Below are 17,628 nucleotides of genomic sequence, written 5' to 3'. Positions count from 1 at the left end.
TGAGGCACACGAGGCATGCAGCCATCTTCCAGTCCTGTGCCCAGCTTTTGGGAGAAGGACCTGAAAAAAGTGGGGATTGGACTAGATGATCTTTCAAGGTCCCTTCCAATCCCTAACATTCTGTGATTCTGTGAAAATAATTAGAACAGAATAGGACACGAGGCTGACTAGATGATGAGGCTCAGCAGGTCGTTTGTGGTGGGGTCACACTCTGCCCGGAGAAAGGTCACAGGTGGGGACGACGGGGCTCGATCCTGGGAGCTGTTGTCTCTAACAGCTGTATCAGTGACCTGAAGGACATGATGGAGTGCTGGCTTAGAAAGTTTGAAAGTTACCCCAAACTGGGAACATGCTGAAGTGCTGCCATGCTGGGGGACTAGGGTGGGCTGGAGGAACAGACCAACAGGAACCCCACGAGATGCAGCGAGGATGAAGGCCTGGTCCTGCCCCAGGAGGGATGAGCCCCAGCACAATGCAGGCTGGGGAGCAGCTCTGCTGGAAAGGCTGCAAGGCTCTGGGCAGGGAGAGGCTGAGCAGGAGCCGGCATCTGCCCAGGCAGCAGAGATGTCAACAGCATCCCTGGAGCACAGCCGGGTTGGGGTGGTGATTGCTGGCCTCTACCCAGCACTTGTTAGACCACACCTAGCTGCTGTGGCCAGGTTTGGGACCCTAATTCAATAAGACCTCGATGAACAAAAGCAAATTCAGCAGAGAGCCAGCAGGATGATCCCGGGGGCTGAGGGACCAGGGTTTGTTGTGGCTGGAGAAGAGATGGCTTCAGGGCAGACCTGGCACCAGCTGCCACATTTCTTCCAGGTGGCAGGAAGATGGATCCAGGCTCTTCACAGTGGTGCAGAACAAGAAGCAAGGGAAGCATATTGAAACAAGAGAGGTTCAGACTGGATATGAGATAAACCTCTTCCCCTCAGGACAGGCAAGCAGTGGGACAGACTGCCCAGGAAGTTTGTGGAGTTTTGTTCTCGGGGAAAGCTTTCCACCTGTAGCAGGAGTTAGTTGTAGAAACAGGCTCTTTTAGGGACACTGTCTCTCTTTGCTGGTTCTTAAGAACAGATTAAACTAACCATCTGTCCAATATACTTGAACCTACAAAAGTGCGAGGGACTGAATACCATTGCTTCCACTTTAACTTTCTGTCTTCAAAAGTGATCTTTAGTTAGGCTAGTGGATGTCTTGCAATACATGTAATACACATTCAAATATCATCTCTGCAAGTCCATCAAAATATTAATTTCTGCAAAGATGGGAATTCAGCATTTTTTTTCCTCAGCAGTTCTTCTATGCCTGCCTTGACAAGAGGGTTACTACCTGCTGGCCTTTTTTTTTTTTTTTTTTTTTTTTGTAGCTCAGCAGAAGCTCAGCAAAATGCAGCTTTCTAAATAGGTCCTACATTTTTTTTTTCAGAAAGGAAGTCTAAGCCTGGGCTCTCCACAGCGATATACTGCATTTTAAGTGTACTGCCTGGTGGAAATAACTCTGCTTCTGCACTATTCATATCCACCCAGCCGAGATATGAGATGGAATGGTTTCTATTCACACCTTCCGTCTTACAACCACTATATTTTTGTATTTTGTTGTTGTTGTTGTTGTTTTTTACACTCTCTATCCTTCAGCTTCCCTCACATAAACACTCTCTCTCTTCCTATATCCCAAACACAATGGGCAGCTGTTGTCTCCTGGGGAGATAATGGGATAATCTGGGTGAAGTGGAAGCACAGATAATAAAAGATGTCTGTTAATAAGACTCTAGGACACCTTTAATCCATTTAGCCTTAGAAAATACTGAAAAGATTTTCTCTGTTGGGCAGCAATAGCCTTGAATGGCAATAGCCAGATTGGAGTCTGCCACTGGCCTGCAGCAAGAGGTGCCAGGGAAGGAGTGGGCATAATAACTACTTTGATAAATCTCAGGAAACCTGTTTAGACTTCGAGATTTTATTCCTTGCTGTGACAGCAGCAGAGAACCGTGAAATTTCAAATAGCCACTTTCAGAGTGATGAAGAAGGGCAGAGGAAGCAGCGAAGGCAGAGGGCCCTCTGTGGGTCGGTGTTGGAGCTGAGGGCACGAAAGGAGTCACGGCACTAGGTTTCCTCCCCCTTCAATGAGGACCCTTCCCATCCTGTTACTTGTCCTCAAGGAAGGTGCACACCTGGAGGAGATCTGAAAAGGGAAAGGACAGGGAGGAATTCAGACCTTGCATTTAAACAGAAAACGCAACATCGCTCCCATCCTACCAGTGCACAGCCAACCATGCCAACATTGTCGTACCATGGAAAACATATCCACCATACCACCAGAAGTGTGCATTAACCACAGATCACACTGAACACAGGCTGACAGGACAGGGTGGGTTCTTTTTACCACTTCTCAAACTCCATGTTTTCTAAAGGTAATTAAAAATCGTTCATTCCCATTGGTGCCAGAACAAGTTTCCAATCTGGCAGAAGTTAGCTCAGGAAACTCTGGGAGAAGTATACTGGCAGCTTTATGAGTTATCCTCATTTTTCTTTAAAAAATTTAAATGGACAGCAACAGAAATAACTGTCCATATGGCTGATGCTAAGAACTGCGATTCACTGACTTTGTCCTGAGGCTGTTACGTTTACCTGATGGGTTGCAGGTATTGAGGCTAGCAACTGAAGCATAGTATTCATCTCCAAGGAACTCCTTGTGTGTTATTCCTTGCTGGAGTTTAACCAGGCACTTGGTCATGTCTTTAAACAGAAGATCCTTGGTTTGAGACTGAAACATCTTGAATTTCTCTGTCTCGGTTCCACGTGCTCCAAACAGTTTCTGAAATAAAGGCATGAAGAGGTAAGTGTATGTAAAAAGTAGAAAGAAAGCAAGATTCAGCTCGTACAAGCCTCACTTTTAGTACTACTTCTTCACCACAAACTCCTTGTCCTGGGGAGCCCCCAGTCAAGCTCCAAAAGTTTAGGACTGAATCTTCTGTCCATGTGACTAGGTGGCAGGGCTCTCAGTGGTAAGCAGCACACTTGTGGCATGACCGGCAAAACAAAAAATTTTTCTTTTTTAGTATTTCACTATATGCAGATCCCGTTGGCAGGAGCTGCCAGCAGGTTCTGTGCCTTCACCAAGAGCTGAAAGCAAAAGGAGCTGACTTCCAAAGCGTCTCTTAACAGATCCAGATGGTGGAGAAAATCTCAGCATTGTCGGTGTGAAATCAAAAAGAGCTGACATAAACTGATTATGCTGACAGCAGTAGCTGGAGGACCGTGTGTGTTCCAGGGGGGCTGGATGGCCTGCTGCCTACTTTGTGCCTGACACAGCTGGGTCAGAGATCAGGCACCCCAGAGGCGTCTCCAAAACACAGCTGTAAGAGCAGTTCAGAAGGGATGGAGGGAGGTGGAAGCTGAGGGTCAAGGCTCTGACCCCATATCAGTAAGTCAAAATCTTCCACATTTCAGTGACTTGGAGAGCATCATTGCTCTAAAAACGCAAACATGTTGTGTAAAAACCACCCCAGAACATTCCTCCCACTGTCAGTACCACTAACCTCTTGTGTCTCCAGCAGCTCACGGATTTTGCTTGCTTTCTCAGGGCGTGCAACCACAGCATGGGTAGGAACTTTGGCCAGGTGGCAGGTCTTGTAACCCTCGACATTTGCCCGTCGCCCATCAGTGCACAGCAACTCAAAGTCCTCCGTTTTCAGATCTTTGGCCCACTCATCTTTATTTTTGCCTATGAAGAGAATTGGTTTGGAGATTCAGAGATATTGTATAGTAGAGGCATAATCACCCTCTCAACACCCAAGCAAAGCATTTGTCCCTGCACGTGTGTGCACTGACACTTAGATACTTTGCATGTACAAAAGAGGCCATATGGAGTTTGTAGTTAATAGGCCACCAGAATAATTGTGCAGCTGAAGTTAATGTTTTGGAAATGAAAATAACACAGATGGGGGAAGCAGTCCTGCCAAGTCCCATGCAAGAGGATAACCACATACCATCAGTGTTTTCGCCAACAGTTGAATGCTTAATAAAGGCCACATCACCCTGCTCGACCAGACACCTGTGAAGTACAAAGAAAGGCAAGTGATGTGGGTGCCGGAGTCCTGGTCCTTTCCCACAGGTTGGATTCTGACCTGTATCTTACTTTGTGAAGTTAGTCTCTAAACACAGTCAGGTCTAGCAGCCCTGCCATGAATATTTTAAGGATATCTGAAACATAGTCTTTTAACACATCCTGGAAAAACACATGCATCCTTTTAGCATACTAAGTAACTGACGTATTTTGTTGTCAGAAAGTAGTTCAGCCAAGTTCAGAATTTGCGTTGCTTTCTGCAGTGCCTAGCTGCACCTTTCAATAGACATGTAAAAAGTCAAACTTGCACCAAAATGACTGCAAATCCTGCAGCAGGGTCTCTTTGCTATTAGATGTAACTGAAAAAAAGATTTATTCTCTTTTTAAGTTTGTGCCCAATACAAATTACTTAGACTTGATCTGCTACTGGTTGGTTCAGAGGAGATGGCACTGGGGTTGACCTCTGGTCCCTTCTCTTTTTAGGGAATTGTTCATTTTAACTAAGGCAAGCAGCATTTTTAACAGGGAGCATCCAGTGGCAACATTGTTTCTGGGTTCCCATCTTTTAACATTCTTTATTTTACATAATTTGCTATGTAATTAAGCGTAGCACCATTGTCGTTGTAGGAGGTCTGGCCGAAACACTCATGTCTCTCTCAGTTTGCCTGGAAGGACCAGGACATTAATTTTTACAGAATGGGAACATTTTGCACCTACACTGAAGAAAAGGAGAATAGACAGTGGGAAGACAGCTGCATATAGAAAAATCATATGGAGTACGTAAGTAATATTACAGGCTTATATACCTGCAGCAGTGTCATGGAGAAAAAGAGAAGGTCAGTGGACTAGTGTCAGCATGAGGCTATATCCCATGCACGATCTACCCATCACCTCTCTGATCAGCCCCAGGTACCTGAGCGTTTTCCCCACCTACCGGAAAGCTCCAGTATATCCATAGTATTTCTCGTGGCTACTGGCGACGCACTTCTCCAGCAGGTTTTCCCCTGAACCTTGGCACAGCTGGCAGAGGCGGGAGTTGGTAGGAGAACCAGGAGCACAGCCCGCACTGAAGTAATCATCTGAGGGCAGGAATACAAGAAATTTACTTTTCCTGCACTGGAAAACTGGGGTTTCTTTTCATAATTACATTCTTGAGGTGATCTTATATGAGCAGTCAGCGGGGACTGGGAACAGGCTGCGATGCGAGGAGGAGTGTGCCTCAGCAGACAGCACATCACACGCATCATGCATTGACTAGGAACCTCATCCCTTGGTGTGACTGATGATCTTGGCATTGAAAGAAGAATGTGTTTTGTGCAAACCATTCCCAGCTCACGTGGAGCCAGCCTTTCTGGGTAGGCACGACTGGAGTTGGCAGCAATATGAGAACTCAGGGAGAAGAAGGGACATTAGGAAAGGCAGGTAGGAGGATGGAGAGGCGGAGTGTAAATCTTAATAACAATAGTATGTTCTTGAGATTAGATTTGCTGTTAATAATTATATGCTTAATTTGCCTTGGTCCATAATATCTCCATATTATTTTTGTTGGACTGTAATTCTCACTGACTGAAAGTTGGATATAGAGGCTGATCTTCTGAGCAATGCAGACTTTTTACCCACTATTCTCAAGGGAGTCAGATCAGTCCCTTAAAGTTTCTTGAAATGAGAGCAGCCTCTATCCCCTATTCTCAGCCCTTCTGGGATTCAGAAATCCATCCTTTACTCCTGCACAGCGTCCTGCACAAGGAGCAGCCCCCCTGTACCTGGGGCAGCCTATGTTCCCATTTTGGGAATGTCTTTTGGGCTGCTGAAAGGAGAAGGGGAGAAAGGTGAAAAGAAAACGAAGCCCCCCCCCTGCTAAAGCAGCTGATGTGCCATATCCTAGTCAGAATCAGTCACCAACAGCCTGAAACTTTGCTCACTGAAACCTTAAATAACAGACTCATCCTCATTTCCTTCTCCAAGTGAGAGTTTTCGAGGCACAAGAAGCTTTGTAGATCAGAGGAGGCATGGCAAAACTTTTTTGCTTGCAGGTTTCTAGCTCAGACAAATGGATGTACGTCTTGACTCACCAAAATTGCAGCTCCCAGTTTTGTTGTGAATCAAGCCCATGGGTATGTTCCAGCCAGCAGTTCTCCCAACAGCAGTGTGGCACGACTTCTTGCCTTGCAGATTGTTCCATGTGATGGTACTGTCGGCTTTCTTCACGACAGCCACAGCAAAGTATGATGCTTTTGGAAGGAAAATAGAGGAGAATTAAGGACTGACCCAAGGATCCCACTGTGCTTCCTTACCAGAGTGTCAGCTACACTTAGGAGAGGGCAGCTATGCACAGCGTAGCAGAAATATTTTGCCTTTATGAAGGACTGGCCACACAGCAACAGGAGAACAGTTTGTAGACGTGATGCATCTATTCCCACCATGCTCCTGGGAAATTATTACCCCTGACATTTCTCCCCCACAAAACTGGTACTCAGGTATGCAAGGAGGCTGTGGTAAGATGTACAGAATGCGTGCCTCCGGATTTCATATCCTCTTCAGCAAAGGGCAAAACCTTCCCTCCTCTCTCTATTTGTATTTCTATAAAAATTATATCAAATTTATTTGATTTAAAAAAATTATTTGATAAAAAAATATATCAAATTTCTATTTCTATAAAAAACAATCCCCCAATGCTACAGCCCAGTCCCTCTTTCTCTGTTAGCAGCCCTGGCAATGTCACAGTGAGACCTGCACAAATCTCTGCTGCTGCCATATGCTTTGCCTTGGTATCTGCTTGCAGACCCAGAGTTTCCATTTAAGTGTTAATTTCTCAACCAAATTTTTCACATCTGTTTTGTACACAGTGGCTCTTACAAAACTCTTTGTGTGGAGAGTGGCCATTAATTCTCAGCTCATGATTGTATATGTATTTTTCTTCTTATATCTGAATGGACAATTGTCTATCCCTCTGTTGATAGTAATTACCTGGTTGTCCTGCTTTGCTGCACTGGTCATCTTCTCAGGGAGGGAAAAAGAAGAAGATATTAGATAAAACATATGGCAAATCCAAAAATGAATCAAGCTCACTATCTGCTGGAGAAAGTTCATTCTAGAAGTGGCTATTTAAGGTCGCATTGAGCAAATTGACAGAACAAAGAACAGCCTCTGTCCATTCCTCAGTGCTAAGACAACTAGTTTCACCAAGACCAGTGCTAAAGGACAGGAGCATTGTGATTAAAATGAAGAACATAGGAGCTGGAGCACAATCCAAATCACAATCCTGATTTTTCAGGCATGTAGCATCAAGCAGAGCTGCCCTGCACACCACGTGTTTTCTGCGGGATGCAGCACTGAGGCTGCTTTCTGGGTTTCAGAATAAACCCAGTGCTTTTGCACCTACCCCTTCCCCAGCACCAGGACTGCACTTACCCTCATAGCTTTCTCCCGCCACTGGCACCAACCCACACACGCCAGCAGTGTAGACAAAACCTCCATCTAGGCTGATGGCATCCGCTTCACCTTTCTGCAATGAAAACCGCATGGTGATGAAATGACACCGTATTTCCCCTGAGCAGCTCTTTTTGGAAACTGGATCTTAAAAGAAGCAGTAAATGAGAGGAGACAGGCTGGGGGCAAAGGGGCCTGAGAGGGTAGCACACGGCCAGACAAGTTCTTGCTGATGCAAAGAGAGGGTGCTCTGAAATTACCTCTCACGTGTGCTGTAACCACCTCCTGGAGCAGCTCTCACCTCCAGGCACTCGCAGGCTCACATGGGTGCATCTCCCAGCCTGTTTCCTTATCCCACCTGTCCTTTGGAGTTTACATTTTGTGCTGTTTCCACAGTACTGACCCAACTTTCTGAACTAACATCATCTACACCACGGAACCCATCCTCTCCTGAGCAGGCAATGGCCTTTCTCTGTGTGACCCCAAAATGGCAAGAAGAACTGCTCTTTGTAGGCTGGGACAGTCAACTCGAAGGTGAAAGCGCTTGCATTGCAGGCTGGATCAGCAAGCAGGGCACGCTCTAAGTCTGAGGGAAAACTGGTTGTTAGAGGTGAAGAATTTCAGAGGATTTGCCAGATCCAATGGCAGGAGACTAAGCAAGACATTACAGCTACTCTGGGTTGCATCAGAGAACAAGACCTCTTGACTGCAGAAGATTTCCCTGTTTGGATCCCAGAAACTTGTTTGTTTTTCAGTACAGAGGAAAATAACGGGATTGACTGATGCAAGCAAGTCAGTCTAAAAAACCTTTCTCAACAAATTATGTTTTTTTTTTTTGTTTGTTTGTTTGTTTGTTTTTTAAGGCTTCTGGCCAGTACAACCATTTCATTTTATTTGAACTTAAAATCTATTTCTCACTTTCTTCTTTTTATATTTTACTATAGTCACCTTCCTTTTCTAAATAAAAAGTTACTTCACACCAGAAAATTATTTCTTGTTTAGGAAACATCAAAGAAGAACTCTGTCTAATAACGTTTTTCAAAGATGTTAATCTTTGAGATGTTAATCTTAAGAGCTAGTTGAGCCTTTTCCCTGTGATAAGGTTGGTTTCTGCCTGCTGTTATTTCTCAGAAAGCCCCCAGCATTTTAGGGTAAAATCCCACCCCTAGACCTCTTAGCAGGCTGAAAGAGGCAATGCCTCTCTCCAGCTGAAAGAATCCCGGGGAGAAGAAAAGGAAAAAAGCCCTACCATGATCTTAATAATGCAGTCCTCCGTGTTGTCTGCCACGGTGCACTCCACCTCCCCGTTGCTCACCACGCTCCAGCGGTCACACTTGCTCTTCTCATCCTTGCCTACTGCACACCACTGAATCTTGTTTTCTCTAGGGCTGACAGTCAACTGATCTGCAAAAACCGGCCAGAGAAGAAAGAATAAGCCCAGAGCTCTGCTGAACCACAGGGCCATGGGCAGGCGGCTTTCTGGGTGAGGGGGACTCTGCCACGAAGCCATCTGCGCACAGCCAGCCTCGGGACTGGGACCAGAGGGAGGTGGAGAAGCACCACCTGGTCATGGCTTTGTGAGGCAGCATTTGAATAACATGTTTTGAAGCTATGTGAAGTCGATGTGCCTCCTTCCATAAATGCCATGGTGGCTGAGCCTACCACAGAGACTTCTGCCCAACTGTGGATGTTAAATGGCTTTCAGAGGTCGTTTGTTGGACATCTGACTCAGAAAGCCAGCTAGGACATCAGTAAATGCTTGATGAGTCCGGATGAAAGTAAAGGACCCTGTTTCCTGCAAATGGCCAATGCTGGGCCTGATGTCCTGGGATGTTCCTCCTGATCCTGTACTCTTACATCCCAGAAACAGCTATTCTGAGCAGCAGTTTTGACCATGCCGATTCCCTACCAACCACACAAGCCAATACCTTTCACAGGAAATATTTTGTGGAGAATACTGTCTATACTTGGAAAGTCATCTTCCTTTCCCCAGACGTGTTTTATGATCATGTCCCTTCAATGCATTTCCCACTGACAATACATCCATATCTCACATCCTGCCCACCTTTCCGGAGGCTCTGGATGGCACTGTAATACTCAAAGCCCAGATAGAGCTGGGAATCCATCAGTGCTGGGACACGCTTCAGCATTATAGCAGAGTCTTTGAAAAGCAAGTCCTTGAGGACTGGGTCCTTCTTGCCAGGTGGCCCGAAGAGGTGGAAGTCGCTGGTTGTGCCCACGCCAAAGTTGCTCTGCCACAGGGAGAAAATAATCAGCCAATAACTACACCAAAGCATTCGGAAAGCTGGAGAGAGCAAGCAAAGCCATGGGACAGAAGAGGGATGGCAGGGGAAGGAAAGCAGAGCTGGCAGGGGAAGGAAAGCAGAGCTTGCAGGTACCTGTGCTTTTGAGAGAAAGCTCCAGATGTCATCAACCTTGCTATCGTCCCGAGCCACAACAGCGTGAGCAGCCACTCTGGCCCAGTGACAGGTTTTGTAGCTGTCCACAGGCTGACGGGTGCCATCCAGACACAGCAGCTCATACTCGTCCTTCTCCTCTGGGGCATTTTCTAGAGGAAGAGGGGAACCATGAGTTGCATCTCCACAAAAATAGACAACGGCCCAGCATGGGGCAACTTTGTCGTTGATTTATTCCAGCTGAATACCAGGAAAGAATTCTTCACTGCAGACAAGTTGCACAAACCTCTTTGCAATAATGCAAAGGTGTTAGGAGAGATGGGATCACTGTGGTCATACGAAGGCAGCGCGGAAAGAATCCACATGCACATGAGATGATCTCTGCTGCTGCCATAACTAGCCCATCAGTATTTATTTATGTGGCAGTAGTGCCTGGACATCCAGGCACGTGCATATAGATATGAATACAAATAAATTTACAAACACCTTACAAGTAGATTTCACAGGTCAGGCCCCGCACATGGTCTGTGAAGGCCAGCAGATAGCCAGTATCAAGGCTGAAAACAGAGACCAGGTCAGAGAGCACAGGATTACAGGAGAATTCAGGTGGGAAGGGACCTCTGAATATCTCTGGTCCAAACCCCTGCTCAAAGCAGGGCAGACCAGGTTGCTCCAGTTGGATCTTGAAAACCTCCAAGGATGGAGACTGCACGGCTGTCCCGGGCAGCCTGTCCCATTGCCCGACTGTCCTTACAGGGAAACAATTTCTCCTTGCGTCTGGTCCGAACCTCTCTTTTCAATTGGTTCACAAACCCTGCTTTATGACCATGGTTTCTCATCTTTCCATAGTCCAACTCTAACAGTTTTGGCTCCACCTCCTTGCTAATCTCCATGTAGGTACAGACGGGCTGCTCTGAGGTCCCCCAAAGCTTTTTCTTCTCCGGGCTGACCAAGCCCACCTCCCCGAGCCTCTCCTCGCAAGACAAGCATTCCTGCCACGTGGCCCTGTTGGTGGCCCTCCGCCGAGCTCGCTGCCGGTCCTGGCAGTGCCAGGCCACGTTCCCTCTCCGAGAGGTGCAAGTAGTAATTTCTTGCTGTGGACCAAAGCTCCCAGAGGAATGGGTGAGCTCCTCTACCCACCTCATGCTCACCCTGCATTTGCTGTCATAACGCTACGGCTGCCCCTGCAATATGGCACCAATGGTAATGCTTTTGAACTTAAGCAGGTTTTCCTTCCTCAAAGAAAAATCCCAACAGAGAAGTAGACCCCACAATGCTCACAATCATATTTTTCAGTAACAAGGATAAGTTAGTCCTGTAATTAATCCAGTGTGCAAAACGTATTTCCGGAGTTTAAAAGATCTGAAGTATGAAGTAAGCTAGGAGAGAAACAAAAGTTTGCACAGTGTAGACTAATCCCAGGTCGGAGTGGAAGCAAGAGGTTGGAATGCAAAGGAGAAACAAGTGGTTTGCAGGCCTACCTTGAACAGTTGTGTGTTTTACAAAAGCCACATCTCCTTTTCCATCTTTCAGACACCTGTAGGTGAGAGGAGACAGAAGAAATGTTAAAACAAACAAAAAACAACAGACATCACGGCTCCCTGTCTCCTGTTTCAGCAAATTACTTTGGCATAAACTGCAACCGCAGAGCAGCAGTCTTCCCAAAAAAGCTGTGCTGGCAGGGAAGTAAATATAATGGCAAAGAAGTAATGCTCAAGAGACCCAGTTAGACTTACCACAATGCTAATGCTACATATCCTCAGGTCTGTGCAAAATCAGACAGCTGAGCTCCTTCTTTCAGCTCCTGCTAACTGCCTGCCAGTTATTGCTAATTGGATCTTTAATTACCAGTAGTCCCAGTTCTATAAATTCCACCTCATCAGGACCCCTGATTACAGCACAGCGGTCCCTGGTATAATGAAAAATAACTTTCACTCACTGAAAAGCTCCAGAATATCCAGAATAAGGCGCTGTGCGGAGGCATTTGGTTTTGGGGTCCCCCTTGCACTGACGGCACAGCTTTTGTTCAGTGGTGGCACCAGGCACACAGCTGGCAGAGAAAAACTTGGCCACCGCTGCAGGGGAGAAACATGCAATGGTTATTCTAAAACTCCCTTTTACAAGGACCTGGAAGGGTTGGGGGGGGGGAACATGGAAAGAAAGTAAATGCTTCGGTTGCTCTCCAAGTTGCCTCTGAACCTCTGCAGAAGATCAGGCAACGCCGCCTTCACCTCGCCACCACCCCTGGCTTAACATCAGCCCATTTCTCGTGCTGTTCCCCACGTCACCTTGCTCGACTGAGCCTGAGTCTATGCCTTCCCACTCGATGTCTCCCCGGTGGATGAGCGTCCCGATGGGGATGTTCCAGCCAGCGGATCTGCCCAGGCCCGTGTGGCAGGAGGTCTTGCCTCGCAAGTCACTTACTGTGAAGTCTGTTCCTTTCTTAACAACAGCCACAGCGTAGTAGTTGGTTGTGGAGCCTGCAGTGCAAGAAGGAGGGAGGTAATTAATAGCTTTGCTTGAACAAGCCTGGTCTTCCCATTTTCTCAGGGTTGAGCTACACTGCCGATATTGAACCAGCGGTGCACATTACAGCAAGTAGCCGTAAGCATCCTGAAAACACTATCACATGCAAAATGCTCTGTCACTGGACATATGTTATGGACATATACATATAAGGTTGCCTAAACAAGTCTTTTCTCAAACACCATTGCCCACTGGAGCATTCATGTAAGTGTTACAAGTCTGAAATTCCATGTCTAGTCTTTAAAATTATACCAGCTCCATCACATTACATATGAATAAAGTGACCGAGTTTTAGACATGGTCAGGAATGACCCACCCGTGTTGCTTTGATCCTGAATATTGCGTACAAGCAGACTGACCTCCTGGGCAGAGGGGGAGAAAAGAGATTGGTCAAAAGAGATTGGGAGTTTTGGATGTGTGGGATTGCTCGAGGTGATAAAGACAAAACACAGAAACAGTGTCTGTTTGGCTCCCCGGAGGAGCAAGGGAAAGAGGGAGAACAGCACAGGGAGTTGGCAGAGATGGAGCGCCAGAGCAAACTCTTATCAGACAGGACTGCTGCAGAATTTCTTTATGCTCCTCTACATTTTTCTGTGCACTGCCTGCACCTCTTGCCTTGGTTATCTCAACAAGGCAGTCCTCCACGACCACTAATGGCAGTGCTGCTGCGGCTGTAAGCTGGTCTGGTCGATGGCTGCACAGCAAGCTGCGGGGACTGCTGTGTTTTACCTGCGCTGTTCAAGGTCTCTGACAGCAGAATATCTCTGGGATCTCTTCCGAACAACTTTCATGCCACGTTTTGGGAGGGTTGGGATTTCTGCTGACGGTGATCTCCATCCATGGCCACTGCATCACTGCGCCACTGGTGACTTTCAGCACAGCTACCAGCACTAGCAAGGCACTGGTTCTGTCCCCTTCCATTGCAGTGACCCAGTGATCATGGGCAGCAACAGATGATTCACATTTTGGCATAACTGGCTCCCTCCCTTCCCCTAGGGGATCTGGAAGCCAGGGGCAATAGCTCAGACACCCAGCAGAGACAACATGGGAGCACTAGGTGGAAATGAAGGCCTTTGCACCACCAGTTTGCTACCACCACTTGGCTTAAAAATGCTACATGAGAACGTTACCTCCACTTCGTTCGTAGACCTCAGCTGCAATGGGCTTCAGCTTATAGGGGGCAAGGCCTGCCTCGAAAACTTGACCACCGTCCAAGCTAATGGCATCTGCTTCGTTATTCTAAAGAGCAAGAGATTTCAATCAATAAACAAAATGAGGGGAAAACACATCCGGGCAGTCTCTCCTGGATCCTTGTGGGTGAGTCCTTCTCCACAGTAGGATCACAGGTTTACCAGTGACTTGAAGGAAGCCCTTTCTTCAGGTGGAAGGTGCTGCTGCAACCTCCTCAGTGCCCAGCACAGCTGTTTGCTGCCCACTCACCGAGATGGCTTTGATGCAGTCCAGGTACGTTGCTTTCTGCACACAGCTCAATGTAACTCTCTCCTGTTGCATGTGGTCCTTTAGGCTGTTGCATTTCTTCTCTTCTGCTGAGGATATTGTGCACCATCTGACGGTTGTCTTGGGGGGAGCAGCAAAACACAGAGCTGTGGAAAAAAAATAAAAAATAATAATAATAAAAGTCATCTCAGAGAGGGAGAAAGGCACCAATGGGGGAGAAACACCATCTCTGGTTCCTTGCAGCCATGGCCTCGGGGGAGCAGCAGGATCTCCTTTGCTTATCTCCTAAGTCACACAGGAGAGGAGTTTCCTTCTCACCTGACAGGTGGACCTTCAGGAGCAACTGGAAGGACTGTCCCCGTCCCTGGGTAATGGATGTCCCTGCTCAGAATGGTGATTCCAGCAGCCTGAGCTCACGGCAACACCCACAGGGGCAGGAGAACAAATCCAATAGAAACCAAACTCCAAACAAAAAGAAAAGACTGTCCCCTGAAGCAGTCTCTTTGCAAATAACCCCGGAGGGAGAGCAGCTCTCATCCGGTCGGACTATGTTCAGTATGCTGCCACACACAGCTTCCCTGGTGGCCAGCAGATCAGATATATTTACCTCTCTACTCCCCATCTCCTCCAGCACAGGCAGCAACCAAGGTGCCGTACCACCTGCACGCAGCCACAGACCCCTCTTCTAAGGGTGCCCCACCAGTAAATGCAGCTGCCTGGCTGTGCTGGGAGGCTGATCAAGCAAAGACCGCAGGTCAACGCAGACTCTTGCCTCTTTCAGCAACCTAAGCACCAGAGATGTTGGAAACTTGCAGTTAAATTGCACGACTGGCCCCGTACCGCCGTTCTGGCCAGCTCCTGCTGCACATTGCACCTTAGCTCTGCCCCTTCCTGGCAGGATCGTACAGACCAAGACATGCACACTTCCCTTTCTGCAGGCACATTTTGTTCACATGCATCTTCCAGTTAACCCATGCTGTTTCCATTTTCTTTTTCACCTCTGAAACATTCTCTCTTTTTGACTTTTTGAGCCATAACTCCACCAGCAGACACCGCCTGCTCCTCCTGGTGGAAATTCTGACTTTGGCCACACAGGGAATTCGTAGCCCTAATTCTCTCTGCCTAAATCTACATTTTTCACCTTTTGGCTGAAAAAAAGCCATGGCCAGCTTAATGTGGGGCTGGCAACCATCCCGCCTTGGGCAGGGGCTGGTCTGGCTCCTCCTGAAGGCCCCTCCACCGGTGCTGGCCAGTGGCCGTGGTATGAGCAGTGGTGGCAGCCAGCACACCACTGCTTTGCTTCATGGCACTGCTCAGCCTGGCAGCACTGGTGAGCACTGGGAAGGCGAGGGCAACCCCAGTACCGCAGCCCCTGTGGCAGAGCGTTTGGGCAACCTCCGTGCAGCGGGGAGGAGGGATGTCCCCGAGAGGACATCAGTCATTGCCGCGCTTTATGGGAGGTCAGAAGGGAGCTGCTGCTCCCTCCTTCCCGTGTTGGGTGTAGGCAGCAGCAGTATCCTTACCATGGCTCGCTGCCGCTTGCCTGACTGAATCGAGAGAGGAGAGGAATCCGTGCTTCAAGCAGTGCCAGCTCTGCAGCGGCACACTCCGCGTGTGAAATGCATGAGAAAAAGCACAGCGGCGGCAGCAGGACAGCGCTCCGCTTATTGAAAGCGGTCCAGGAGCTTCCCAAGCCCAGCGGAGAAGGGCTGGGAACAGGGCAAGCTGTTGGGGGACACCAGCCTCCCCCCTGGCCGCAGGAAGCCTCAGAGGCCCCCGAGGGGAGCAGCACCCCGGGAGCGAGCAGAGAGATGAGGAACGGCGGCGCCACTTTGCAGTCCCTATGCAAACTTCTGGGGGAGTAGCAGAGGGAGATTGTGGAGGCTCCTCCCAGGGGTCTTTTCATTATTTAAGCTGTTTTATTGCAGCTGCCCCAGGTTTAACCCAACGCACGGGCAGGCTGGCGCTGGTTTAACCCCACGCATGGGGATGCTCCTCTCCTGGCACAGCAGCTGCCGGGGGGGAGAGGGGGGCTTTTCCCCTCACCCTGCACTGAGCTGCTGTTGTCAGTGTTCAGAATAGGCATCCTCATTTACAGGTATCCATAGCTGCCAAAACGGGTAGGTTTTAATTACTCAGCTGCCAGGTTTTACTTAGGAGCTGCCTGGTCTGGCACACGCTGCAGGTGACTCTGTAAAACAACCTGGGCTAGGGCAAAAGCCTGTGGTCCTGTGGTCCTCCGTTCCCCCCAAGCCTGCTTTCAGCACACACTTACCAGCTATCCCTAGGGACAGCACAGCGGAGAGCACAAGTTTCATGCTGGAGTGGGAAGTCGGGTGCCGAGGAGGGGCTGCGGTGGTCGTGGTCACAGACCGTCCCCTCCGGGTCTGTGATGGCTCTGGAGCTGCTTTCTCCCCTTTTTATAGAGGAGCAGCCCTGGCTGTGTTTGCAGAAGCAATGACCTAACACTGTTTGTCCTTCCTTGTTTCTCAATAGCTGCTAAATCGCCCCCCTCCCTGGATCAGCCCATTTTTAGGACGCCTTTCACTCTTTGGCACTGAACCCCTTCGCAGGCAGGAGTCGGAGCAAGCAAGGTGCTTTTTGTTTTACAAGGGGCTCCAAATGGAAAATTCCCAAGTCGTGACATATGAATTCCCCTGCAGGCTGAAATGCCACAGGAGGGACTGTTTTCTCTGTGGTGGCTACCCCCTGCCTTGCACAGCCTAATCTCAGAAAGTCCCTGCTGGATCCAGCCCTCAGTTTCACGTGTTTGCCAGTAACTTACTGTTGTGCCCAACACCCTTTGGCTTGATTTCTCCTTTGCACTCCCTTGGCAGTGGCAGCAGGGCTCGAAGGCAGTAAATGTTCCTCCCAGATGGTCTGGCAAGCTCCTTGCACAGGCAGAGAAAGCCAGTGGCCGCAACCGGATAGCTCGATAGCACCCTGCAGCCAGCAGGAAACACCACACCTCATCTTCCATAAGCTGTTGTTGTGATGATCCTGGGAAGAAATGCTGAGCTCAGGGGTCCCCTTCCTCTGCAAACCCTCTCTACCCGATTGCACCACTCCCCGTTTCCCTCTCTGCAGCCAGGATCGGGGGGCACAGCTAGGTTTATGAATGTCTGGCTTCGTGATGCTGCTACAAGCTCCATATCTCCATCTTTGGTACAGACTACAAGACCAGCTGCAGGATGACTTCCACAGATGCACACGAAATGGGAGCCCCTGTACCACACCAGCTGGCCCACGTGCCCCAGCAGCATCCCTGGCCATGGCTGGTCCTGCTGCTGTGTCCACCAGACACCAGCTACGCAAGTGCTGTCGTGGTGGGGTCCGGCTCTGGGGTTTGATCTCCAGAGCACCAGTCTCCCTTTGTGGTCTCCTGGATGCCCCTGCATGGGTCCAGCCTAGGGATATTGCAGCAGCATCTGCAGTGGTTCCCTCAGCTTGGCTAGTTCCCATTTCTCATCCCTTCATCCCCTGCTTTCCCAGAAGGGCAGCACTTCTTGTGTCCAGAGCTTCTCCAACATGCCATATATGAGGGGGGAAAGGATTTGCTCCCATGACAGGGCAGTTTCTCTCTTAAACAGCTTCCCTCACTGTTAAAAAACTGTGCTCTCCCATCTGTATTTACTCCAGCAAGCTCGAGATCTTGACTCCACAAACTAAGTGGTTACAGCAATAGGCAGAGCATTTGCCACCTGAGAGATAAAGTGGAAAGAGATGCAGAAGAAAG

The 17,628-nt window shown here is 48.5% G+C and overlaps 1 protein-coding gene across 2 annotated transcripts; it reads right to left on the bottom strand.

Annotated features, from left to right (window-relative positions):
* Positions 1-1,937: 1,937 nt before the first annotated feature.
* TF (transferrin) lies at positions 1,938-16,326 on the bottom strand. Of its 2 annotated transcripts, none has more exons than XM_080604090.1 (17): positions 16,168-16,326; positions 13,875-14,038; positions 13,565-13,673; positions 12,197-12,388; positions 11,848-11,983; positions 11,390-11,445; positions 9,891-10,060; positions 9,557-9,743; positions 8,741-8,895; positions 7,474-7,567; positions 7,030-7,062; positions 6,135-6,293; positions 4,997-5,141; positions 3,986-4,050; positions 3,536-3,720; positions 2,625-2,811; positions 1,938-2,178 (listed from the first exon to the last, which is right to left on the bottom strand). In XM_080604090.1, the coding sequence occupies exons 1-17, from the start codon at positions 16,208-16,210 to the stop codon at positions 2,141-2,143; spliced, it is 2,118 nt and encodes a 705-aa protein (XP_080460216.1). In that variant the 5' UTR covers positions 16,211-16,326; the 3' UTR covers positions 1,938-2,140. The 2 variants fall into 2 exon arrangements, with proteins under 2 accessions (XP_080460216.1, XP_080460217.1); XM_080604091.1 differs by having other exon boundaries at positions 7,030-7,059.
* Positions 16,327-17,628: the final 1,302 nt, after the last annotated feature.

The sequence above is a fragment of the Anser brachyrhynchus genome, assembly GCF_964034855.1.
Source record: "Anser brachyrhynchus genome assembly, chromosome: 9".
Classification (NCBI taxonomy): domain Eukaryota; kingdom Metazoa; phylum Chordata; class Aves; order Anseriformes; family Anatidae; genus Anser; species Anser brachyrhynchus.
The sequence above is the reverse complement of the archived record's forward strand: the minus strand, read 5'-3'. Positions and strand labels throughout refer to the sequence as shown.